The sequence below is a fragment of the Parasteatoda tepidariorum genome, chromosome 2 (assembly GCF_043381705.1).
Source record: "Parasteatoda tepidariorum isolate YZ-2023 chromosome 2, CAS_Ptep_4.0, whole genome shotgun sequence".
Lineage (NCBI taxonomy): Eukaryota > Metazoa > Arthropoda > Arachnida > Araneae > Theridiidae > Parasteatoda > Parasteatoda tepidariorum.
In genome coordinates, this window is record NC_092205.1 from 23,590,707 (window position 1) to 23,618,575 (window position 27,869).

At 26.1% G+C, this 27,869-nt stretch overlaps 2 protein-coding genes across 5 annotated transcripts; both read right to left on the reverse strand.

Moving 5' to 3' along the window:
* Positions 1-471: 471 nt before the first annotated feature.
* Positions 472-27,869, reverse strand: LOC107440063 (pre-mRNA-splicing factor CWC25 homolog). 4 transcript variants are annotated; one of them, XM_043047391.2, is made up of 11 exons: positions 27,759-27,869; positions 24,038-24,140; positions 22,283-22,350; positions 21,098-21,270; positions 15,308-15,450; positions 12,660-12,762; positions 11,784-11,853; positions 9,370-9,843; positions 7,097-7,416; positions 4,579-4,734; positions 472-739 (listed from the first exon to the last, which is right to left on the reverse strand). In XM_043047391.2, the coding sequence occupies exons 3-11, from the start codon at positions 22,298-22,300 to the stop codon at positions 622-624; spliced, it is 1,575 nt and encodes a 524-aa protein (XP_042903325.1). In that variant the 5' UTR covers positions 22,301-22,350; positions 24,038-24,140; positions 27,759-27,869; the 3' UTR covers positions 472-621. The 4 variants fall into 4 exon arrangements, with proteins under 4 accessions (XP_042903325.1, XP_042903324.1, XP_071033406.1 ...); XM_043047390.2 differs by lacking the exon at positions 21,098-21,270 and adding an exon at positions 18,850-19,022 and having other exon boundaries at positions 27,759-27,865; XM_071177305.1 differs by lacking the exons at positions 21,098-21,270; positions 27,759-27,869 and adding exons at positions 18,850-19,022; positions 24,409-24,773.
* Positions 24,773-27,574, reverse strand: LOC107440065 (protein-cysteine N-palmitoyltransferase Rasp). Its single transcript, XM_016052844.4, has one exon. The coding sequence runs from the start codon at positions 27,572-27,574 to the stop codon at positions 26,138-26,140; it is 1,437 nt and encodes a 478-aa protein (XP_015908330.2). The 3' UTR covers positions 24,773-26,137.

A 27,869-nucleotide genomic window follows, 5' to 3' on the forward strand; every position in this document is an offset into this window, starting at 1 on the left:
ACTTTTCTGCAGCAATGTTTCGCCATTTTTTTTTTTGGGATAACATGAATAAAGCTATTGTCGCCTCTTCTAATTGTTCTATATATATTTAATAGCACTTTCGATATCTTTTAGTCCATCTGTATGAGAAATTTTTATATATTGATTTTCATCCTCACAATCTTTGCTAGATTCATTTTCAATATTGATGATATTAACAATCATTTTATCGGATCAAGTTGACGGATTTCGTTTTCCAGAGTGTTTAGAAAATAAAATTGAGATTTTTTTTGGTGGTAGTTTTAAAAATAAAAAAAGAAAGTAGAACAAAAAAAATTCTTGAAATATTTGATAGCTTGGTTAAAGCGGAAACTCGGATAATCAGGACTGTACTGTATCTTGTCTGAAAAGAAATATATTTACATGACTAAAAGCATAAATTCAAAAAGGCATAAAAAAGAAGCAAGACTTGAAGAATATATCACTCAATGATTAAACAAAGTCAAACAAATTATTTATTTACAGAAAATGAAAGTTGATGATCATCAACTAACAGTTGATAACAGTATCAAATTTTTTTGTGAATAAAATGTTGTGTGTTCAATTAAAAGAATAAATCAAACTATATGTGACAAGTTACAATCAGTCTCTTCTGGCAAAATTTCTGTCCATGGCAGCACTGCTTCGTTGTATTGTAAAGATCTTTTGTTTCACCCTGCTTTCAACACTGCCTTTACCAGCAACTTTTGCTAACATAGGCCTGAAAATACAAATTATAACATTACATAACAAACAAACAAAAACTAGTTTACATATTAGATCTGAAAATCTAAATTTTCAGTTAGAAGCCAGTGGCTAATTAGTAGCAACTTTCTCCTCAAACCTAATAAGTCGGTGACTAATATCAATAGGCCTTTGTCATACGTTAATATCAATTAATAAGTCAATATAATTAATAGATCAATATCAATTAATAAGTCAGTATAATTAATAGGTCAATATAAATTTTCATTTTATTCATCAATATGTCCTTTTCATTTATTTTTAATAATTTAATTTTTTTCATTATTATTCTTATATTAATAATTAAACACTTTTTGTAAACTTTTCTTTTCTTGGATAAAATTTTAAAAAAAAAATTATTTTAGAAATAATCTTTGGCAATAAATTGTAAATTCAACAATAAAAATAATACAAATATGTGACAAAATTTATTTAAACATACTAACTTTAAAGAACTCAATTTAAAAAGATTTGGAGATTCAAAATACATTTAATGCATACATTACACCTTTAAAATGTGTGAATCATTAAAGAACTCTCATTCCTCATGAATTTTTTTTTATCACAAATAGATGGATTTTAATAGATCAAAAACTAAAATGGTGACATTAGCCATTTTAATGAAAATTCTGCTTTCCAGATTCTGATTTCTTTGTGCATTGATATACTTTTATTGTTAAGGGAATATCAAAAAAGATAATGGGAAAAAGTGATTGGGTTGTTTATTTAATTTAAGTTTATTTAATTTACTTATGACATGGTGAATGGTTATTTTCAGAACTATTCTCTAATGTCAATTAAAAAAAATTAAAACCTTAAATCCTAAGAAAAATAAAAATTCTCTCTAAAAATATAAGCACTTTTAAAGAATTTTTATTAATTGTACAAATAAACAGCATCTTTAATGTTTAAAATAATTATCATAAATAAAAATAAATCAGCTTTGCAGCAAAATTTAGTTACAAAGAATTTTGAAAATTATAAAATTAAAAATTATGTACTATTAATTAAAATAACTTAAGTAAATTTTATAGAATATTTTTTAACATACACGACAAACTAGAATGCACAAGAATTATATTAAGCATTACATACTCACAAACTATTAATTCAAAATAATTTTAAATAAAAAAATTTTTTGATTAGTATGATTTTATTTAATATTTCTGTTATGAAATTTTAATGTTATAATGAGTTATAAATATTAAAAAAAAATTCTGAGTTTTTTAATAAAACAATATTCAATGGGATAAGAAGTCTCATAAACAGCTTCAGGTTATTATTTCCATGCATTTTTGCTGAATTCCTTAAAAGTCAAATTTTTTTTCTGTACATTTTAATTTTGACTGAAGTCTTAATTAATTTTTCAATTCAATACAGATATATTATATAGACCTTTTTGGAAAAAAAATAATGTACAAAAATATTTAAGTAAAATGATTAAAAATTAATTCACACAAATTCCTTATTAAAAACTAGTGGGCTGCTCCCCCTGCTCGCTAACGCTCGCCAACCCCCAAAAATTGCTAAGCAATCTTATATGGTTTGTTTAGCAAACCAAGCTCGCTTCGCTTGCTACTAATTTAGCTATGCTGCAAATGCACAAAATTCTAAGAATTCAAAACAATCATTCAAATCTATATAAAAACTTTTTTTTAAAAAAAAATTACATCCTTTTAGTAAATACTAAGTNTCCAAAGATAATTCTATACAAAAAATAATTTCAAGTAAATATTAATTATATATTATATTTAATAATAGTCAAAAATATATACAATTGTAACATATAAAAATTTTTACATCAATTTAAACAAAGTAATTTATTATTAAGAAAAATACAAAATTTAGGCAAAATTAATTAAATAGTTCCAGAGAAAATACCTTTTTTTTAACTGTACATACAGTTTAGTGTTTTCTTTTTAAAAACTTTTTTCACAATAATATTTACTTAATTTTAAAACTTTTTTTTTGTATTTAATTCCATCATAAAAATAAAGCTGCATATTTTTATTAGCACATTTTTTTTCTATGTAAATTTTTAACATTGCAAACTTAATATTTCAGTATTTTTACTCTCACTTTCAAGTTTCGATTATGAAGGTAAAAAAATCAGTTATAACGTACTGTTATAAAAAAATTGCCGCTAGTAAAAAGAAAAACCAGTGTGAAACTTATATAAAATATCCAAAAGTTATACATGCCAATATGACCTATTTAATAATTTTTCTTAAATTTTTAAGCTCATAATGTATTTTAATATTTATATTAATTAAAGATAGAGCCGATATGTGCCATTATTTTTTAAAGTAGAATATGTCTATTCTTTCTATCGTGAGATATTTAAGGGTTTTATGTTTGAATGAATTTAAAAATACAATAGGTTTAACAATTAGGATGTTTGTATTTAATACTATAATTTGATTAAACTTTATATGAATGATTATTAAAATTGTAAAAGGAAGGTCCAAATGGAAAAAATTAAGTAATTCATTATTATTGTTACATGTTTTGAATATAATGGTGTGTAATTTAAGTTATTGAATACATGTTCTTAGAATGAAACTTTCCATTCTTGCATTTAAATTTCAGGGTTGCCACAGAAAAAAAATGAACAAAATAGTTGCTTTTAGTAGCCTAAAGCATGAAAATAGTAACTGAAAACTATGAAAATAGTTGCCTACATAAGAACAAAAATTCATCAAAAATATGACTAAAATTTTGTTAATGACTTAATTGATTAATGACTTAATACCATGATCCATTTAGTCAAGTTGGTGGCAAATATGATAATTTTAATTTTTATATAAACGTTATTGTTCTAGCACTATTTTCCTTTTTATCAATAATTGATCTAGGAAATATATATATAAATATACATTGAAAAGTGATTAGTCAATTGAAAATTCATGCATCATAATATCGCTTAAAAAATTTTTTTAATCATGCGGAATTTCGTAGCCACTGAAATAGAATCATCGAAAAGGCGATCGAGAAACGAAATAGGCTTACAATGGAATCTGTGCAGTTTGAACGAATTTAAAAGTGAAGACTCAAATTTGCAATTCAAAATTTTCAAATTTATTATTTTTTTTTAAGAAAAAAAAAGCTCTAAGTGTTCAGAAACTATTGCAGGCTGCAGATTTTCAACCCAAGTCATGCTAAAAAAAACAACGCTATGACAACAAAGGAAGTAAAGTAAAGTTTCCCAATAGTCTACATTTCCTGAAAATAGTTGCTTTTTCAGCCGTTTCAGGCAAAAAAAAGTAGCCATAGTTGCAAATAGTTGCATTTTAGTCGCCTGTGGCAACCCTGAAATTTATCAAAATGAAATTTATCAAACTTTATTGATTAATGAAGAACACATCATCTTTTAATACAACAATGGGAGTCATAAATCGCGATACAGTTAAAAACAGGCATGCAATCAAAGAAGAAAAAAATTGAAGGAATTTGATAATATTATGGAGAAACTATAGAAAAAAAAAATCACTACAAATGATTCTTTTGATATATCAGAATAAATGTAAGTAGTGAATATTGATTTATATTTTGCATTTATTTAAAGAGTTTAAAATATAATTAAAAATACATAAAATGAATTTTCATAAAATTCAACATAAAATGGTTTTAAATATAAAAGTAATTGCCAAATTTAGCAAAAAAGACTGCCATTTGGTAAAATCACTAAAATATGATTTAAGATGCTGTCAAAAAATTGATAATGTTTAACCATGAGTATAACTTCTCATTTTCTCTACTTTAAAAAGTCATTACAAAGAAATATAGAACAAAATAAAAATAAATAAACAAACTTACTTCATGAAATCAGATGAGTCTACTTTCTTCATTTTATTTTCTCTTTCCTCTTCTTCTTTGTATCGAGTTGCATTCTTCTTTCTTTGATCTTCTCTCCATTTTGCATTTTCTTGCATTTCTCTGAGTAAACGCTCTCTTTCTTTCTCATCAAGTTTTCTAAAGAAAAAAGTAATAAATAAATCTACTTATAAAATATTTCTACTATATGGTACTAATAGTATCATATGAAAAAGACAATGAAAAATAAAATGCCTTGGAAAAATTTTTGTTAAATATTAGAAAACCATACATTATTTTAAATTAACAAATTTTGAGATATAAAAAAATATTTTAACCAAAGACACCAAACATTTCTGAAATAGATCCAGACTTTTGATATAAGCCTTCAATATCTTCTGACTTTGATTTAAGCCTTCAATATCTTCTGACTTCGATATAAACCTTCAATATCTTCGAACATTGCATATTAACATTTTATCACTTATCTACATATTGATAAAAATTGAAGAGTGTTTCTGTCATCTATGAAAAAGTAAGTAATAGCATTTTATAGCAATAGATGGCCAGTTAGGTTTAATCACATTGGATATGATGTGATGTAAGTAACGGCAGAGATTGTATGGGATTGAATTAAAACAGCTGACCAACCAGTCATTCTCAACAAATTGTATTATGTGTTTATATGGGAAGAAAGATTTTGTTTAAATAGCTAATTAATGGCACACATTAAATATCTGAAATACAATCCCCCCCCACTACTCCAAGCAATGAAGAGAGTATAACACTAGCATCAAGTAATGAAGATCACAGCATCTAGAAATATAAAATAAAATTAGAGGAGCTTCTATCAGATTAGGAAATTTGACGAAGATAGCTAAGGTAACAGTTAAATTTTCTGTGTGATTTTCGAATAAAAAATTTAGCAGAAAAAATGAAACCCTTATTAAGACATCCAATGAAAAAACCAATACTAAAAAAAAAAAAAAAAAAAAATTAAAAGTTTCTGCATGTTTTGAGAAATTTGATGGAATTTTAGAAAGCTTCAATTTGTTTATAGAAGGTTTCAAGCGTATCTCAATGTTCAAAATCATTGAACAAAACATTAAGACATCAAATGAAAAAACAGAAACTTAAAAATAAATAAAAAATAAATGAAAAAGTTTCTGCGTGTTTTGAGAAATTTAATGGAACTTTAGAAAGCTTCAATTTGTTTATAGAATGATTTCAAGCGTATCTAAATGCTTAAAATCATTGAACAAAACATTAAGACATCAAATAAAAAAACAGAAACTTTAAAAAAAAAAAAATGAAAAAGTTTCTGCGTGTTTTGAGAAATTTAATGGAACTTTAGAAAGCTTCACTTAGTTTATCGAATCATTTCAAGCGTATCTCAATGTTCAAAATCATTGAACAAAACGTCAGTGAGGGTAAACATTCAAAAGTACTAATTGCAGACTAAAATTCTATAGAATTTGCTAGAAAATTACATTTCTTCAGATATCCAGAAAGATATAAAAGTTTTAAAGAACTCAAAACAATATCAAAAAATCCTCTTAATCTTAAAATTTGAATAACTCGAAGCAGTCATATGTTTTTCAATCATAAACAACAAGGAGGAAACAATAAATAACAGAATTATGAGCATTAGCCATTTGTTGTGCCTGTGAATATTCGGAAAATATGCTCAATACTATGCTCATGTATGCTTTTGTGTCAGCTTAAAGGATTGGTCAATCCTTTATAGAAAATCCTAAAAATTGCTATAGCCTAGGAAGAATTCAGAAAAGTGCAGTTAAGATCATGCACAAGAAAACTGCTGAGGAGAAAACAAGTAAAAAAGAAACTGCACATAAACTCCACAAGTAGACATATTTATTACAATCCACAATGGAAAGTGCAGAATCACTTTGCTCAAAGAAAAACAGATCGGAAAGATTTCTGTTGGAGTTGTTTGAGTGATTGTATTAATTTGTACAAATTTATTTTGTGATAAATGCAGGTTTCATCTAAATATTTCCCACTAATGAATAAGGCTTGTTAGGTTAAGAAAAAATAATCTAGACTGGTAAGACAAAAATAAATTAAAGTTGAAGATAATTTAATGGTGAAATAAATATGTAAAAACTGGAAAAAAGAATTTACAGAATCATTGTACAGTGCAACATTCATTGCTTCAAATAAATGTTATGGAATTCCCTCATAAATGTTATGGAAATTGATTCTTCGTCAAATGGTTGAAAATTTAATATTTTGTAGTTCAAAACATTCTAATAAAAAATTCTCCTTGCAACAAAGCCCTTTTTAAGAAACAAACATTCCAATATATAAATAAAGCTTTATTTTTTTTAAAAAAATGCCTTAAATCTATAACTTATTTTTATAAAGTTGAAAAGCTGCATTAAATCAAAAAAACATAATTTTAAAGATGGTAAATGACTGCAATATAATCAACAAAGAAAATCAATATTGAAAATTTTAATTTTAGTAAAGATAGAAATTCATCTTTAAAACTAATTACTTTTTGGGAGCTGAACCTGAAGATTCCAGCTGATTAGATTTGTTATGATAATCTCTACTCTTCTGAGAATCATCTCGCTGATAGCGATCAGAGTCTCTGTGATGATGATACTCTTGAGAACTAGAATATTCACTACGACTTTTACTTCTTTTGTTATCATCTCTGTAATTGCTTACAGGGTAAGCTTGCTTATCATTTGAAGTATTGTGTGTTCTATGGCTGAGTTCTCTCCTATTATATGAAGAAGATGAATATTGTCTATTATCGCCTTCCTCATCATCATACTTAGATGCTTTGTAATCAGGAGATCTGCCATGATGCTGAAAAAATATATAAATAAATAGCTTTCTATAATAAGATTAAATAATTTCAGAAAACTCTGTTAAAATTTTAAACTAAAAATTCTAACAAACAAAAGTAAGGTTAAATACAGTTTTACACTCCTATTGTTTAGGTAAATTTAATAACTATATTTATTTTTAAATTTAGGTCTATGTAAACCATAATAAATTAAATTCAACTTCTTTTGGAGAGTAAGACATTTTGTACAAATTATTAAACTACAAATATCATTATTAAATTTCCAAACCACAGAAGCCTATATAATTATAAAAATTGGCATGTTATATAATTGGAACACCATAATTAGAACCTAATTCAGAAATAGTATATATGCATTGATAAATCTGAAATTTTCTAAGAATCTGAAACTATTCCATAATTCAATATCTAAAAATAGATTAATGACATCTTACATACATTTGAATCCTTTGTGCAAATGCTACGTATCTCACTTTAGAAAACATTGATTCAAAAAATAAATACATTTTATTAAAATAAACAATTTTCTTTATTAAAAAAACTACTTACATAGACTTAATATGACACTTTTTTTTAAAATCTCGGTTTATATGATACCACAATTTAAGATTATAAAAATAGTGATTTTAAAATAAATTAGTTACAACTTAAAAAAGCAATGAAGTAAACTACAAATATTAAACTTAAAAATCATTTGAAAGACAATTTCTTAAAAGAAATAAAAAATAAAGAATATTACAAGCATTTAACCCACTGACGGTCCTGCACGTAGAAAATCGTAATTTAACCTGCAGTCTTCTCCGCATCGCGAAACCGGTTTTCCCATGTTACTAGATAGGGAAATAGTGTATAGGGGAGAAACATTCTCCCAAATTTGCCCATTTGCTAAACTGCCAGTGGGTTAATGAACATTATACAGTAGAGCGCCGATTATCCGAACTGCTCGGGACCGAACGTAGTTCGGATAATGAAAATTTCGGATAATTGGAAAGTTTTTCAAAATCTAGTTTAAATTATTATTATCTATGCACCAACTACCCTTCTCACTTTTTCCAGGCTTAGAGCTGGCAGTACTATCTAAAACAGCTCTGGCGGGATTAAAAGTATTTTTTTTTTTCAATTTTTAAATATTTTTTATTTATCTATTTACTTTTATTCATTTTGAATTTTTTTAATCATATTTCAGCTTTTTATAATTTTTTTTTTTGTCAATTACTGATTTTATCACATTTTTCTTAATTTTCCATTACAAAAGAAATCCAGCAAATACTTTTGTTTCAAAGAAGATACTCGTTTTTTAGCAGCCATATCCCTTATTCTTTTTAAATAAATCAACCGAACTGGATCAACATCATTTTGACGTTCTAGGCTGTCAAAATGAAGTTTGCATTCTTGGAAGATAATTTTCTGTTGAAGAGGGCTAAAGGGGTAGGATGGGTTTAACTGTATAACAATACATGTATGTATTGCTACCATAATAAAACTGCTAAAGAAGGTTGCAAATTAAATATGGTCACCAAATCTAGTGGACATTATTTACTCTTCCAAATTTAGAAAAATTGTTGATAAGATAAAAAGTATTCTAAACTTGAAAGAAAAAAAAAGCGAATTCGGACATAGTTCGGATAATTGGACGTTCGGATAATTGGACGTTCGGATAATTGGACGTTCGGATAATAAGGGTTCGGATAATCGGCGCTCTACTGTAATAAGAAAAAAAATGGAAAATATAAGTTATATATCTTATTAAAATAAACTAACAATATATTTGCACCCACAAAAATACCATATATTAAATAAATAAATAAATAGGAAACCCAAAACAATTTGAATTCTAAGTGAAAGGAAGGCATTCAAAAAATTGACACATTTACTTTTTTAAAAAAGTAAATATTTGTTTCTAACAACAACGATGTTTAGTTTTGCATCAATTTAGTTAAGAAAAAACTCACCTTATAATCAGAAAACTTTTTTGGATCTTTATTTTTGTTTCTTTTTTGAACAACCTCCTCTTCAGAGTCATTATACTGATGTTTCCTTCTTTTTAGAACAACCTCTTCTTCAGAGTCATTATACTGATGTTTCCTTCTTTTTTGAACAACCTCCTCTTCAGAGTCATTATACTGATGTTTCCCTCTTTTTTGAACAACCTCCTCATCAGAGTCATTATACTGATGCTTTCTTCTTTTTTGAACAACCTCATGCTCAGAATCAATATACTGATGTTTCTTTCTTTTTTGAACAACCTCATCATCAGAGTCATTATATTGATGCTTCTTTCTTTTTTGCACAGCCTCATCATCAGAGTCATTATATTGATGCTTCTTTCTCTTTTGAACAACCTCATCATCAGAGCCATCATCCTGGTGCTTCTTCTTTTTACTCTTTTTGCTTTTCTTGCTTTTTGTTTTAAGAGATGCTTGTAACTAAACAAAACATTACAGAATCAGTCCCATGAAATTGCATAGGATAAACATTATTATAAATTTAATTAAAAAAAACCATAATGTAACATAATAAAATTGAAAAATAAAAATGCAAGAATTCGTAAACATAAACAGAAATTTATTCATAGAAAGAAAATAAGGTAATTTGTAGGAAGAGTTAATGGGGAGGCAATTAAAATAGTTTATAATTAAACTGAATTTTACAACAGTATAAACATACTATTTTATCTAAAAGTGATGAATAAATATCAAGTTTCATAGAAATTTTGATTATTTTTCCCTTTGATCTTTAAGTGCTGCTGACAAATAAATCACAATTGATCAATTTAAAAAGTTTAATGTTATCAACTTTTGTCGATACATTCAACAAGAAGAATATTATTATGCATGCAGATATAATATTATATACAGAATATTTTATGCCATAGTGATTGTGTCGCGGATGCTGAGCCTCTTGGAGCATGTCCGGCTGTTTTTTGTGATAATTACGACAGATTACAATAGAAAAATTAGTCCTTACAAATTTACAGGCTTTTGTTTTCTTTTGTATTTAATTAATAATAAAAGTTGGCATATATTCCAACTTGTTATATGTTTTTTTATAAGTGTTCTTGCTGAGTATTTCAATTCAGCGAATGATACATGTCAAGCACTATGGCTGAAATTTTAAAACAATATTGAACAAGTGAAGTTGAACATTGAAAAAAAAGAAAGAAAATAAGATAAAAATCATGAAATAATGAAAAAAAGTGAAAAATGTATTTGAACAAAAATTAAGAACATTTTGCGCATAATAAAATTATTTAAATATAGATATTTTTGTTTAAATATTGTGCTTCCTGGGAATGAAAAATACCAAATTTTAGCAAGCTTTTTAAATTTTAAACAATGAGGATCTCTTTAACTATGACAGATGAACAGGTCATAAAATAAAGTACTTGAAAAGATGTTTAAATTATTATTGAACAATAGAATACTAGCAACAAGACTTGAACAAGTATTAAATAATTGCTAAAACTATTAATGAATGTAAATATGAGGGAAGGAGACAGCAAAATTGGTCATAGAAGTATCAGTTTAATTGGAAACAACTCATAACTTTGTAAAAACTAATCAGTGAATGTTGCTTGATTGAAAACGTCATACGCTTCAATAATATACAAAAATGAAACAACAGTCGACATGTTTCAAGCACATCAAAAATAGGCACTCATTTTTCAAGATTTGACAGGCATGAATGTAACAAAAGAAAGATGATTTGAAATAAACGTAAAGTTACCAACAAAAAGTGGAAGGAAAAAAACTAGAAAAGCCAAGAGAGAAGAAGGGTGAAAAATAGAACAAGGAAGAAAAAAGCAGTGGTTGAGAGGCAAATCAGGGGGAAATGGGGAGGTGGAAAGGAATTCAGGTGGTTAACAAGGGAATCAGCATTCAAATGAATAAACCAAGATTCCAAGGTATCAAGATGAGCTGATGCGGTTGGGTGGAAATGATTTAATAATTTATGATCTAATCAGCAACAGTGGGGAAAAAATTATCCTAATTTGACATCAATCTTCATCAATCTATGAATTTTAAGTTAATTTTGATAAGTTATATAGATTTTGAAGAGTACATGATTCAAAATTTTTGACAAAGTGGTTATTTTTCAAAATCCTCAACAATATATCAAAAATTCAGAAGTAATTTAAAATATTTTAGAAAAAATTTAAAAATAGCAGATTTTAGGAAGAATTTTATACCTGATAATTATACTAATTTGCAGTAATTAAATTCATCGGAAAAACTTTTAAAATCGGTCACTTTCTGCTTTAACAAGCATACAAGATTAAAATAAAAATTTGAGTAGATTAAGTTGAATTACTTTTAAAAAATCATATAATTTTTTAAGGTAAAACTTGAAATAAAAAAAGATTTACCAGCTGTTGCAATTGTTTCATTTTCACCGGATTGCTTAATAGATTTTTCTTTTGCTCTTTTTCTTTTTTCCTGTAAAGAAACACAATATTACAAAATTTGATTGGCTACATGATAAAAAAATTTTTTTAACTAAGCTCCTTAATCAGAGTTGCCACTCAAATCTAGAAAAAAAATTCAGTGTGTTTTCCCTGTACATATTATACCCAATATATTAAGAGGAAACAACAATTACAGGTGCTCTCATGTGAGCTATATAGGGCTAATTATATTTATTAGTTTTAATTGCAGGAAAAACAACCGAACATACTTAAATAATGCTATAGTAATGAAATAGTTTAGTATAGCTAAAATATCATGGTTAAATATCCCATAGATTACGCTTTGAGTGGTCACCATTTTTTAAAAGACAAAAATAAGAAACAAAATTCCCTGTATTTTTCCAGTTTGTAAAGAAAAAGTCAAAATTCCCTGCATTTTCCCTTTTAATTTAGTTGATTTTTAAGTTCCTTATATTTTCCAGGTTTTCCCTGTGGAGTGGCAACCCTGTTAATTGCTTAGTTTATGATTGAATGCATATGAATTTTTTAATTATTACGAAATTTAATTGCACTTATAATAATAAGTAGAACACAATTAAATGCAATTTAAGTGTTTAGGATCAAAATTATACCTTTTAAAGGCCTTGAATGAAAAATAAGTCCTCTTCATTTTAATCATATTAGATTTAATCATATTAAATTTAAGGAAGTGAGAACACCGTAATGCAGTTTTATTGACATAAAACACTAAAAGAAATTTCAAAACATTAAAGAAGCTTATTAATAGTTAATACTTAATTAGCAAAAGTATTGAAATAAAAATGTCATTAGCCTCACATTATATTGAACAAAGGATCTTCTCTGATTTTAGTAGCCAAATCAACCGTAGCTGTCCCTGAAAGATTTTGAGAGCTGAACATGGAAGAGCCAACATCATTATCTGAAAAAAATAATAACTCTTAAAAAAATTTAAAAAAACAACAAATATATAAAAAATATCTAAAACACTATTAAAAGGAGCATATGTAATACAATGAAATAAAATTCACAAATTATTTTTTGTCCATTTATACACAATTTTCTATGCTTTTAGTCTCATATTCCCCCCCCCCCCCCTAATTACATTTTTAATAGCTTCAAAACAAAATTATAATAAGCTTTAAGAATAACAAAATAAAGGTCCAACAATGCTTCTCTGAATCCTGAGTGGGGGAAACAATGACATATATACCAGGGAACAATGAAACTCATACTTGAATCATGAAACATTACAAATCATTTTCATTAAACATAGAGTATTTTATTTTAATATAGATTTATATGAACATATTTCATTAATCTGCCACTCAAAAATGCAATATGAATAATGGAATTTTAAAAAAAAAATATGTTTCAATAATTGTATTTTGTCTGTGTGTGCTTCCTTGTAACCTACACTAAAGCTACTGAATAAAAATTACTTTCAAATTGCTGACATTTATCATTTTAATTTTGGTTTTGACTGCATGAAGACAAAAATATAAAGATTATATTGCATGCAAAAATAGAAAGGAAAAAATATTAAAACAGATAATTGTAACTATGTATTGTTACAAAAATTGTAACACAATAATTGTAATTGTATTATAATTTGTATATTTGTATTACTGCATAAATTTGTATAAATTGTATCATAATAATTGTATTGTGCAATACAATAATTGTAACAATAATAACAACGAAGGGGAAAAATCAAAATTACCCTTCACTAAATTTATTTTAAGAAATTAGAATGTTGTAGTGAAATTGAAGAGGTTAACAATTCTAGTTTAATATATTATTTAAGGAAATACATTAAACTTTAGTATTTCACACAAATTTTGCATTTAACTTAGCAAAGCAAACTATTCACATAACAGGCTTTTATTAAGTCATCTTTTCCACACATCTTGTACAGAATTAAAATATGCATATTGTTTTTTATATATAGATATGTGTATGTGTAATATAAAATGCTTCAAACAGGTCTTTTTATATTAATTCATAGCTTAAAATGAATGCCTCTTATTAATTTTTTAACAAAGAAAATCATTCTTCTCCAAACATTCCAGGAAATAAATAGTCATTAAGAAAATCCTTTCAAGTTCTATGGCATCGTCTTTTTGAACAATATCAAGACCCTTAAATATTCCCTTTTAAATGATATTCAATTATGTAAAAAAAAACATCTTGCAACCAATTTCCTTTCAAAGTCTCTATTCTTGAAGAGGGATACACCAAAAATATGTCGCTTTCATAATGTAATTAATTGCTTATGTAATAATAATGTAATAATTGCTAATAATACTAAAGTAATTGCTTAATGAAAAGTGGCCCTAATGGTTTAACCTCAACACCCTTATTGGGAAAACTGTTTATCAAAGAATTTGCAATAAGATACTGAATAAAAATTAGAAAATTAAACTGACTCAATAAAGTAAATTAAAATCTTACTGCTAAATAGGGACTTTTCTTCATAAATATTAGCAATAAATTTATTAACGTGTTTTATTTAATTTCTACATTTGCTTATTAAATTAATTTCATTGTATTTTTAATAAAATCTAAATTCATAATTTTATTTTTGATAAATATATAGAAAATATGTCTGACTATTTTTACAAAAATAAAATTCATTTTTAGTCCTGATCTATAATTTCCTGATTTTTTTTATTATTATGAGTCAAAAGAATAGAAAAATATTTTCTAAAAACAATTTCTGCATAGAGTCACATTTAGAAATAACAGGTTTATACTTGTGCACAAAATATATTTGACTAAATAATAAATTTAATAACTAAAAAAAGAAATAATAATAACTAACAAAAAGAAACAATTAAAATTAAGGTACTCAAAACTTTTTGTTGAGCTACTTTTTTGTTGAAATAGTTGTGACAGTCTTTTAGATTACATCCTATATTATTTTGTGGATTAAGTACGTAAATTCATTGAAAAAGAGGTAGTTTAATTCAGTGAAGTGTTAGATTTTGTAACTCAAAATAAATCTGTACAAATTAATAAGCTTATTTAAAAACATCCCTAGAACTATAACATTTGTACTTTTATGAGAGAGAAAAAATCTTAACTCTAGATCAAAAGTTTTTCCTGCATTTAACTTTTTATTTTGTGTGCTGTACAAAATAATGAATTGTGTAATAAATTTATAAGTATTTAGATAGTTTAAAATGAAATATTTATCCCATCTCAGAATCATTGAGATGCTACTATGTGGCCACCCCTCGTCCTCACTGAAAGCCAACTTGTGATTGCCATGCAGCACTTTATAGCTTTCTTTTAATTTACAAAGTGCTGAATGTTCAGTGTGTGAATTATTTTTTGTAACTTGGAATTGCTCGCTAATAATGCAACCAAGTTTAATTTATCTTAATATGAAAATAACATTCACTAGTGTGCAAATTTGTATGCTAATTCGAAAATATCAAATCAAACATGGAAAAATTTCATACCAGCCTCTTCGGGTGCTTTCCCACTTTCGATTTGTTGTAGAGTTTCAAATGTCTTGTCGATCTTTCGGCCTAACAAATACTCTTCTCGATTAACCATGGCAGCAGGACCCTGATACATCCAATCAAGTTTTTCCTCTTTTTTTCTAATGGAAATATGAAGCATGAGAACACACAATTCAAAAAATAAAGTTTTTAAAAAAAATGTGGAACTAGAAATTCATGATTTTTATGTTATACATCTCTTTGAAAATCTAAGATGCAAGAAAAACATTTATTAAGAAATTTGTACTGTTCTGAAATAAACTTTATTTTTTATTTTGTGAAATTTTAGATAAAATATACTGATAATACTTAATTAAATGGAAGAAGTTGAGCAAAATCAATTTTCTGATTAATTCTACATTTTATCCATTTTTTTTAATGACAATAGAGTCTTTGGCAGTAATTGCTACATATTTTCATAGTTTTTAAAATCTAAATTATTTAATATGACTTGATAGCTTATCGCAAATTTAGAATGATGTATTTTAGTAACAGTGTTTTATTTTGACACATTTGATTAGCAAAGATTCCATCACAAACCCACACAGTTTGCCAATTGTTTTTTTTTTTTTTTTTTTTTTTTTTTTTTTTTTTTTTTTTTTTTTTTTTNTTTTTTTGGCAGCTATTGCCACAGGTTCCAAATTTTGTCAGTTATTACCATAGATTTTTCTGGTTTTTGAAATCGTAATTTCTTTAACGCAACATTATTTTGTAAGGAAAAATTTTAACCATGCACTAGAAAATGATTTTGTTACACACTCGATTATTAATGATTTATCCTTAAAATCATGTGGTTTTACAAATAAAATTTTGGTTAGTTATTATCACGGATTTTTGCATTGTTTTTAAAATCTTGATTTTTTAATGATAAATTATTTAGTATAAAAAATTTCGAATGGCCCATTTAAAGAATCACTTTTTGATACATTTAATTTGCAATAATCTTATTGACCCTCTGGTTTTGTCTATCAACTGCTACAAATACTTCAATAGCGATTTACAACAGCTATTGCTACAGATTTTCAAATAGATTTAAAATTTAGATTTTTTGCTTTTGATCTAATACTACTATGATTCATGAATATCAAATCAAACTTTTGAAGAATCGTTTTAAGATACACTCTAATCGTAATGCTTTTATCCCAAATTTGTGATTTTTTTTCAAAATGCTAGAGTATTGCACGTTCTGAAACTGAGTCCACCATTTTCTTGGCGGCAGTAATCTTTACATGTGAGACAGGAGAAAAAAATAATATATTATTTTCATACTGTAATGCAAGAATCCGAATTTAGTTTCTGTGATATCCAAATTTCTCGATCATATAATAGTGGAAATCAGGAAAAAATAAACAAACAAAAATCGAAAGTAAGATAAAAAAAATTATAGAAAAGCGGAAAAGCAGAGGATTCTCATCTTTAAAATATGAATAGAATAATAAATAAATTTACAATTGAAAAAAAAATAAGGTAATGGAAAAAGTTTAATTTTTGCGCATTTTGCAAATTTGAATTTCCATAACTGCACAAGTAATGAAACAATTGTAGCTTGATATAGCTTATCTAAGTTTAGAGAGAGAAAAAAATTCTCTGCATAGATAAAATTACACAGTCCTAATTAAATTAAGTTCCATTTTTTTAGCCATGGCTGTTAAATAAAGTTATAAAAAATTTTAATTCAGTGTCATCATTTATATAAAATAAAAAATGAAGTCTTACATTCCTTCACCACTCTAAAACAAGTATACCAAAATTTTATTCAACCAATATTTTTAATGTTGTTGCTTATGGAGACACTTTTTTACTCAATTTAAAAGAGAAAGATTTAATTGTAGTATATTGTAATCCTACAGAAAAAGTTTGTTACAATACAACACCAAAAGTCAGAATTATCATTATAGTCACCACTTTGCTTTTACCAAATACATGATTTTAATGCTTAAATAGCAATAAAAGGTTTCGATAGCTTTATATAGTAGGTTATTAAATAACAAGTTTTAAACACTGAACATCGAATTCAACAATAAAATATTAAGAAAAGAAATAGGGAGGCATGGAAGCTATGTGGTCAACAAATAACACATTCTTTTGAAGCATGTTTTTTTTTTCTTCTTCTTTTTTCTTCCTGAAAATAGCAGAAGAATTTTCCTTTTTAAAGAATAAGGTAACTTGGTCAGTGAGAACCAATACACATTTGCACATCAGGCATATTTTTGAATTCAGCAGGTGCATACTTAGATTTTTTTACTAGCAAAATATGAAGTTGTTTTGTGGAAGAAGGGTTTGATATCTTTAAAAAAATTGCTCTTCTTCAGTAACCTATTTTGTCAAACAGTTGCCGTGCTTAATGTGGGGTCAAGTATTTGTTACCAATAAAAAGAGGTCTGAAATGACTATACGATTCTGTAATAAGGATACGATTGATTAAGAAGAATTTTGTTCCAATTCCGACTTGGAAAAAGGGAAGGTAAAGTTCTAATTTTCAAGGACAAAAAGATTCTGTAATAAAGATGCAATTGATCATGAAGAATTTTGTTCCAATTCCGGCTTGGAGAAGGGGAAGATAAAGTTTAGTTTTCAAGCAAACTTTATTTTCATGTAAAACAAGTTCAAATTTCACTTTTTAAATAAAAACTTACTAGTTTTGACACTAATAGGTTTAGTTTTTCTTTTCTAGTTAAAGGAATTTTAAAAAAAAAAACACAAAGGATTTTGTTTATTACATGTTTGTTAAAATAATGGGTTCTGAATTAAGAAATAAACTAAACATATGGACAAAGCACTAAAAATCAGGACAAATAGGAACAGAATATTTTGTATCAGAAATATCAGGGCAAGTACAAACAATGCAATATACAATAAACTTAAAATATCAAGAATCTAGACCATCATCACTCGACTTCTTGCCCACGAAAGGGTGCTCATCCGCCGATTGGTATTTGCATGATTTATACGCTTAAATAGGTTTAAACTTAAAATATTTCTTATTATTGAGAACATGTGACAGATCTGAAACAAACTTATAAAAAAAAATTTCAGTACCATAATTTTGAAGAAGTAAATGTAATTTTACAAAATTTTGAACATAGTCCAAAATTACTAACTTTTCCACCCCATAACAAAATACTGAAATATTTTCCCCAGGGAGCTCAAGTAAATCAAGTTGAGAATATATTGTTGTGAATTATTATACATATATTGATCTATACAACACCAAGTTATGCCTTGTTTAAATAAAGTAAAACAGGCATAAAGTAAAAATAGTTTTTGTTCCTAACACATTTTAAAGACATGAATGAAATTTGTTAAATAATTAGATTTAAAAATGCATTAATGACAATTCGAAGACAAGTAAAAAAATACACAGTTTTGCATTTTTAAAAGTAATTATACAGCTCTTCAAATTTCAAATGTTAAAACATATGATTTGATAAACGGAAGACAATTAAACCAAGCTATAAAATAAAAATAAATCATTACTAATTAAAAACATTTTTACATACTTAACAACACCTTGATCCTCAGCATATAGCTGAATCTCTTCTCGAGCTCTTTCTGCTGCCAACTCTTTTTGAAGTTGTTCAATTTTTTGTTTTTCAGCTTCATGTTTCTGTTCTGCTTTCCAGACACGTTCAATGTTTCTCAAAGTAGAAGGATGCCAGGACTTTTTCAAATTCTAGAACAAATAAACATTTAAAATAAGATTTCGCAATCCAAAACTGAAATTGTTCTTAAAATCTGATAATTATATCTTTTTTCTCAGACATTATAATAAAAAGATATATTAGGATAGAAATTTAATTAATTATAATTAATCAAAAAATATCTTAAAATAATTTCAAATCTTTCAATTAATTTTCTATAACAAATAAAACCATTGTATAGTATTAAAAAATTTGGAAGCAATTGATTTTTAAACTTTAAACAATATTTAATGTACATATTCTAATCTTATGACACATTCTCCTTTTTTTAAATCATAGTGCTAGACTTCAAGATAAAAACTAAAATTAATTTTGTAAAACATTCCAATTCATTAAGTGCCAATTGTTACAGTAGTTTCCTAAGCTAGCTAAAATTACGGTTAAATAATAATGGAAACTTCCTATTCTAAAAATAAATAACTACAGAGCCTCCAGTTTACAAGCAATGCTTCAAATCATTATATATAAACTCTAAAATTATATGAGAATTTCAGGCATGTATTGGAATATCAAAAGTTCATTTCTTACCAAATTTATTCTTAAACAGCTGATTGAATATTCTCTTTCACAACAAAACAAAAAAAAGTTGAGAAGAATATTAAGTAGTAAATATTTAAAAGCACCTTTTATATATAGATGCTGCTTACATATTTATTTATACACATACACACATAAATAAAACATCTCAAAATTCTATTTGGAAGTTTTGTTAATTTATCAATGCAAAGGAATTTTTTTTTCTTTAAATAAAGCAATACCAAAGCTAATTTTATCTATTTTACTATTAATTATAAAGAATANGTTAGTTATTTTCCTGGATTTTTGCATTGTTTTTAAAATCTTGATTTTTTAATGATAAATTATTTAGTACAAAAAATTTTAAATGGCTCATCTAAAGAATCACTTTTTGATACATTTGATTTGCAACAATTTTATTGACCCTCTGGTTTTGTTTATCAACCGCTATTGCTTCAGATACTTCAATAGCAATTTACAACAGCTATTGCTACAGATTTTCACATAGATTTAAAATTTAGATTTTTCGCTTTTGATCTAATACTACTATGATTCATGAATATCAAATCAAAGTTTTGAAGAATTGTTTTAAGATACACTCTAATCGTAATGCTTTTATCCCAAATTTGTGATTTTTTTTTTTAAAATGCAAGAGTTTTGCACATTCTGAAACTGAGTCCATCATTTTTTCGGCGGCAGTAATCTTTTCATGTGAGACAAGAGAAAAAAATATGATATTATTTTCATGCTGTAATGCAAGAATCCGAATTTAGTTTCTGTGATATCCACATTTCTTGATCATATAACAGTGGAAATCAGGAAAAAATAAACAAACAAAAATTGAAAGTAAGATAAAAAATTATAGAAAAGTGGAAAAGCAGAGGGTTCTCATCCTTAAAATATGAATAGAATAATAAATAAATTTACAATTGAAAAAAAAAAATAAGGTAATGGAAAAAGTTCAAAAGGTTTAAGGTCAAAATATTTTTTATTATTGAGAATATGTGACAGATCTGAAACAAACTTATCATAAAAAATTTTTAAGTACCATAATTTTGAAGAAGTAAATGTATTTTTATGAAATTTTGTAGACACAAATAGCCTAAAATTAATAACTTTTGACTAACCCCATGACAAAATACTAAAATATTTTTCTCAGGAAGCACATGTAAATCAAGTTGAGAACATATTGTTGCAAATTATTATACATATATTGATCTATACAACACCAAGTTATGCCTTGTTTTAATAAGGAAAGTAAAACAGGCATAAAATATAAATAGTTTTTGTTCCTAACACATTTTAAAGACATGAATGAAATTTGTTAAGTAATTGGATTAAAAATGCATACACTTATATTGATAACAATTCGAAGACAAGTAAAAAAACACACAGTTTTGAAATTTTAAAAGTAATTATACAGCTCTTTAAATTTAAAATGTTAAAACATAAGATTCTGAAAACGGAAGACAATTAAATCAAGCTAAAAAATAAAAATAAATTATTATTAATTAATAATATTTTCACATACTTGACAACACCTTGATCCTCAGCATATAGCTGAATCTCTTCCCGAGCTCTTTCTGCTGCCAACTCTTTTTGAAGTTGTTCAATTTTTTGTTTTTCAGCTTCATGTTTCTGTTCAGCTTTCCAGACACGTTCAATGTTTCTCAAAGTAGAAGGATGCCAGGACTTTTTCAAATTCTAGAACAAATAAACATTTAAAATAAGATTTCGCAATCCAAAACTGAAATTGTTCTTAAAATCTGATAATTATATCTTTTTTCTCAGACATTATAATAAAAAGATATATTAGGATAGAAATTTAATTAATTATAATTAATCAAAAAATATCTTAAAATAATTTCAAATCTTTCAATTAATTTTCTATAACAAATAAAACCATTGTATAGTATTAAAAAATTTGGAAGCAATTGATTTTTAAACTTTAAACAATATTTAATGTACATATTCTAATCTTATGACACATTCTCCTTTTTTTAAATCATAGTGCTAGACTTCAAGATAAAAACTAAAATTAATTTTGTAAAACATTCCAATTCATTAAGTGCCAATTGTTACAGTAGTTTCCTAAGCTAGCTAAAATTACGGTTAAATAATAATGGAAACTTCCTATTCTAAAAATAAATAACTACAGAGCCTCCAGTTTACAAGCAATGCTTCAAATCATTATATATAAACTCTAAAATTATATGAGAATTTCAGGCATGTATTGGAATATCAAAAGTTCATTTCTTACCAAATTTATTCTTAAACAGCTGATTGAATATTCTCTTTCACAACAAAACAAAAAAAAGTTGAGAAGAATATTAAGTAGTAAATATTTAAAAGCACCTTTTATATATAGATGCTGCTTACATATTTATTTATACACATACACACATAAATAAAACATCTCAAAATTCTATTTGGAAGTTTTGTTAATTTATCAATGCAAAGGAATTTTTTTTTCTTTAAATAAAGCAATACCAAAGCTAATTTTATCTATTTTACTATTAATTATAAAGAATAGATCCTGATCTGCTAGTTAACAAATAAATTACATATAAAATGGTTATAAAATGGCTAGTTAACACACAAAATGGAACTGTTCAAAGAATTAAATGTACATAAAAAAAGACAAGGCATAAAAAAAATTGCACAAAATATATTATATTTCAAAAAACAAAACAAAAAAAACAGTAAAAAAACATACCAAATCTCCACCTCCCATTGTTGTTTGTAATAATTAACCGGATGATAACATCAATGAACCACTCTGCTCTATAAAAAAAAGTAATGACTATTTTTATTAACAGGATAAATGAAAGTAAAATTGTATGAAAGTAAATATGAAAAATTAAACTTTTTTCATCAAAATAAGGCTTTAATTCAAAGCATAGTTGATGACATGTGCGAGAATGTGCACTTTTAGAAGAGACCAAGAGCTTACCACAAACCAAAAAATAAACCATTTAATACTAAGTAACAACAAAAAAAAGTTATAAACATTTCATTCAGAAAATTAATTTTAGTAATATGTTTTAGTATATATCAATTTAAGTATAAGTTGCTAAAAAAAAAACTTTCAACTTATTAAAATGATGAAAATTTTTAGGATGCAAAATAATAAGCATTATTGTTTTAATAAAACATCTAGAACTCATCTGGAAACTTCTCAACCCTCTAATTTCATTCAACTATTATCCCTATCACAAAATTAATCCCTAGAAAATGTTACATTTATCCAATCGAATTCTTCACAACTCCTAAAATTTATTTTACCAAAATAATTAAAATTTTTATTAGTTGAACTATTTAAAACTTTTCAAATGTTATCAGAATAATAATAGTCAAAGTTTATTATACATATATTTTCAAATAACTTCAACTTTTAAATGTTAATAATGTAACTTATAAAAGGACATTTAAAATAGTGAACAAAAGAGTGAAATTGTCACTTCAAGTTTATTTTAAATACGTATTATATAGCACATATAATAAATTATCAATTAATACCTATTTATTTCAGAAGTCTAGTCTAGCATTCAAAAATTAAACTGTTGAAAATTCTCCTGTCCAACTATTTTAGCAACATGTTTAATAATAGACTAATAATAATACCCTATTTATTAGTAAATATTTTATTATGAAGATGTCAGTAAAGTAAATCCATCGTTATCAGAAAATATAATTTAAGTCATGAAGTAACAGTAATAAAAATATACTGGTAAATCTCATTAAAATATTGATAAATATATTTTACAATAATTAAAAAATTAACAGTTATTTTTTAATTTATTGTAAAATATTTTTATCTCTTCATTCATCTATACTACATCATGGGAGTACATAATATTCATTTTACAATATGATGGTCAGTTATGAACATCATATTGATTATAATTAAATTTATAAATTAATATATTCATTTTACAATATATTTATTTTTGATGTTCTTTGCTAACAGCCAGCATAATTTCACAATATGTTGAGATAATTCCCAGAAGGTTTAAATTAGCTTCACTCTTTAGGCTTATCGAAGTGAGGGTTTAGGCTACTTATCAAACATAGCACTCCTCACATCACTCAAAATATAAAAAATAACTGTTTATTTTAGGCAATTTTCAAGAAGCTCAGAATAGTGATTGGTGATTTTCATTAGCTTTATAAAAGGTTTATTGCTATATGCTTAGGAAAAATGAGTTTGATTAAATAATTCTTTGCCCATTTTCTAATAAGTCTAAATATTGATAATGATGACCCTAAAAGATCTTGTGCAAAATGCTGAAGATCTTTCAAATCAGCTAGGCTCATTGCGAAAAAAAATGCCAGAGACATTCGCAAAGATTTGGATATTTTAATGAGCCTAAGACTTATAGAACAAAAAAAAGCAATATTAAAAAGTCTCACATAAATAGTGTGCAGAGTAAATAAACACCAAAATATTTTTTTAAAAAATTATTTTTACCCTTTGACACTTTAGTTGCTGACCTTCTTAAATGTTCTAAAATAAAAACTTCTTCAGGCCAGTGTCTAGACTTAATTAGACGAGACCAATCATAAATATAACTCTGCAAGAAAAAAGAAAAAAAAAGAATTAATTAAACTTTAATAAAATAATACAGTAAAAAAAAGCACTTAAAATTTACAGATGCATTTAAAATTAGAAAGAATGGATATTAACAATCATTAGTAAGAAAAATTAAAAATTAATTGTTGTACATATTTAAAAAAGATTGAATTATATTACTTCCTGAAAAATAATATTTACAGAAATACATTTATTTCATGATAATTATTATACATGCAACTTTACTTTGAGATAACTCTATCAGTTACCTGTCACTCTTAGGTCAAAAGTTGCTTCCACAGTTTCAAATTTTATAGTTTCTTCAAAAGTAAATTTGATAAAAAAAATGAATAAAAAAGAACTGGATACAACTACATATACAAAAGTTTTGGAAGAAAACCCTTCCATTTGGCTCAGAAAAATTATTTAAACTTTTAATTAAAGCAGTGTGCTTAATTTTTGGTAAAATTTTAAGTTTTCAAAAATTATAATTTCATAAATTCTACATTCCTTGTATACAAAGGGGAATATAATTATAATTGATTTGATATGTTCGCCTCCTTTTTTATGGTTTTTAACTTTTATGCTTTGTCGAAATTTTATGGAAGTGTTCATTTTCAGTGTTATTTTCGATTTCTTTTCTTTTTTGATGAAAATGATTTGTTCAAAATACAAAAATTGGTATGAACACTAGATTATAGTAAACATAACAATACTTTCCAGTGTTGCCAATTATTAAGAACGCTTTCTTTTTTAAAAAAAATGAAGAATCAATTTTTTGAGATATTTGGTGAATTATGAAACTTTTCATTAAGTAATTTTTATCATGGACACTTTTTTGTCACGTGTAGTAATTCATTCAAGGCTCTTTAGCTCATTCAAAAAATTAATTATAAGCAATCATTTTATTGTATTTTTATGTGACAATATTTTCCAGTGATGACACTGATGATACTTCCTTATGAAATAAAAGCTTTTCTTTTATATAAATTTTTCAACTTCATGGAATATTTGGTAAATTATCCATATCACCATCATTAAAACTTTTCTTTAAGTCATTTTTATCATGGGACATTTTTTTGTCACATGTAGTAATTCATTCAAGGCTCCTCAGCTCATTCGAAAAATTAATTATGAGCAATCATTTTACTGTATTTATATGTGACAATATTTTCCAGTGATAACACTGATGATAATACTTTTTCATGAAATAAGAGAATTTTTTTTAATAAAAATTTTCCAACTTTATGGAATATTTGTGGTAAATTATCCATATCACCATCACTGATACTATTCCCATTATTTTTCATTGTTGATATTTTTCTAAATGATAATGTAGCTAATCACTCATGACTATTTTCCAAAAAAAATTAGCAACACTGATTATAGTAGTACAGCTCTGAGAAATAAGAATTTTTCAACTTTTAGAAATATTTAATAGAGTATCAATATCACCATAAAGATACATAGTTAATTTCAATCGCTGTTGGTCCCATTATAATATAGTCATTTATTCATGATTCTTCAATACATCCAAAAAACTAATTATAAGCAGTCATTGCACTGTATTTTTACATGGAAATATTGTTCAACAGTGACAATGTTTACACTAGAATTTTTGAATGAAATATGAAAATTTTCTATACAATTTTTCAACTATAAATATTCTATATCACAATAATTGATACTTTTTTCTTTTATTTTTATTATTGATTTTTTCATATATATATGATACAATGTCATGATTTTTTATCATGATTTTTATCACTGATTTTTTGTCATGACTCTTTAGGTATTTCTGGAAATTAACAGTAAATTAATGATGTTTACATATTAATCTACACTAATATTTGCATGCATAAATTGTTTCTCATCATAAAAATTTACAAAAATATCACATTAACTTTTATGCACACAATTAATTTCACACTTCTTGATTGCAGTTAAAATCTGTAAAAGTTTTTTTTGTTATTACAAATGAGTCATTATTTTCCAAATCTATATCCTTGTTTGCCAACGTTTAGATATCATGGATACATGACATCCACAGTACATTATGCAAGCTAATGGTAAAAGAGGTAGCAATCCACCAAATAATATTCTTCTCATAAATAAGATACCTATGTCCCAATTTGAAAGAAAAAATGTACAAGACAAGCACATCAAGACAAAATGAGGCGTAGACAGCAATGCTTTAATTTGCATACAAAACTTTGACCCTCTGATAAAACTTCGCTCGAATAGGCGGTTAAGAATGCGTTCGGTTGATACGAGAAAGAAATTCATAACACACCACGTACTGACAGCCTTATCCATGCCATGCCAAAGACATACAAAGAAAAAACAAACACAAAGAGCCAGCAATTTTCTTATGGTGGTATACCTCCCCTGCAATAGAGGATAATACAAGTATTTCAAAATCCATAGGTAAAGTCCACGGTCAAAATACCTCCACAAAAAAGATGATGTGTGAATAGCGCTGATGCATTTAGGAGGAGGTGGAAAATTAAATCCTTCTAAACTGGCAACACTTCCAGCAAAACCATAAATAACATAATATTTTAAATAAAACATCATTGGCAGGGCGTATCCAAATCCGCAAAAGGCCCAACCGTTGAAACTCGAAACGACATCAGGATAAAATTGAATTGCGGATGAATAAAAAAAGTGCATTAAAAATTCATAGACAAAGTACCAGAAAGTAATATATAACAGTCGGCGTAAGCTATAGCCGAAGTTTTTAGAGGATGCTCTTATGTACATTTCACTGTAAAATAACTCAAATGATAAAATTGGGCCAGTAAATATCGTAGGGAAGTATAAACAGTAGGATATCACATTAGGCATTTCTTTAAAACTTGATTTTAAATATGCTCCAGAATTAATGCTATCAATAGAAAAGCTTAAACATTTGGCAAGAAGCCAAGCTAGTCCCACATCAAATAAGAATGATTGAGTTTCTTCTTTAATAAATGATTCTTTTAACTTCAAAAAATGGGTATTATGTAACAGCGGTAAAGTGCATAATGTCAATATATAGCAGATGCTTTTTTTCCCGGTTTTATGCGCTAGATACATAAGAAAAGTATATAATATGTACAAAACTGTACCAGGTAATCCAATCATAGCAGGTAAACATATCATTGAATAGATAGTATAAAAAATTGGTAAAGCTCGTATATTTATTTTGGATACTGCTTGAGAGAGAAAAACTTGAACTGCTAGAATGAGCCAATATTTTTTTAGTGCTAGCGTCAAAACGTTCCATTCTAAGTCAGAATTATCCTTCATACGCTGTAAGATTGGCCAACCCGTAGCGAAATCATCGGGGCTTATACTGTATAAATTCTCTTTGCAAGCCTGATTAAATTGTACAAGTGCGTAAAATATAGAAAGCACCCACACTTTCCAGTAAAAAAATTGTTCTAGATTCATTATTAAACAAATAAGAGAAATGAATAATGAAAATTAAAAGCAATCTTTCACAAAGAAATTAAATTCATTGTAGGTTATGAACATGAAAAAATGTGCAATTTAAAATGGTGATTTAGAGAACAATTTAATAATAAAACGAAAATACAACGCGAATATAACATAAAAACAGTCAAATTGACGCTACCGTTGACGAACTTTTGACTTGCCTTGTTTACAAACCTCTGGACCGGAAATGAAAGATCTTCGTGAAATCTTTTCAGTTCTTCCCGATTTCTCGTCACTTGACATTTTATTT

Bases quoted from the DNA above. Each gene is read 5' to 3' on its own strand.
- LOC107440063 (XM_043047391.2), bottom strand. The intron at 15,451-21,097 runs GTATGTGAAAAT...TATTTCCATTAG, and splicing joins GAGGATCAAGGTGTTGTCAA to AAAAAAAGAGGAAAAACTTG. The intron at 9,844-11,783 runs GTAAATCTTTTT...TGTTTTGTTTAG, and splicing joins TGAAACAATTGCAACAGCTG to TTACAAGCATCTCTTAAAAC.
- LOC107440065 (XM_016052844.4), bottom strand. From the start codon at position 27,574: ATGAATCTAGAACAATTTTTTTACTGGAAAGTGTGGGTGCTTTCTATA.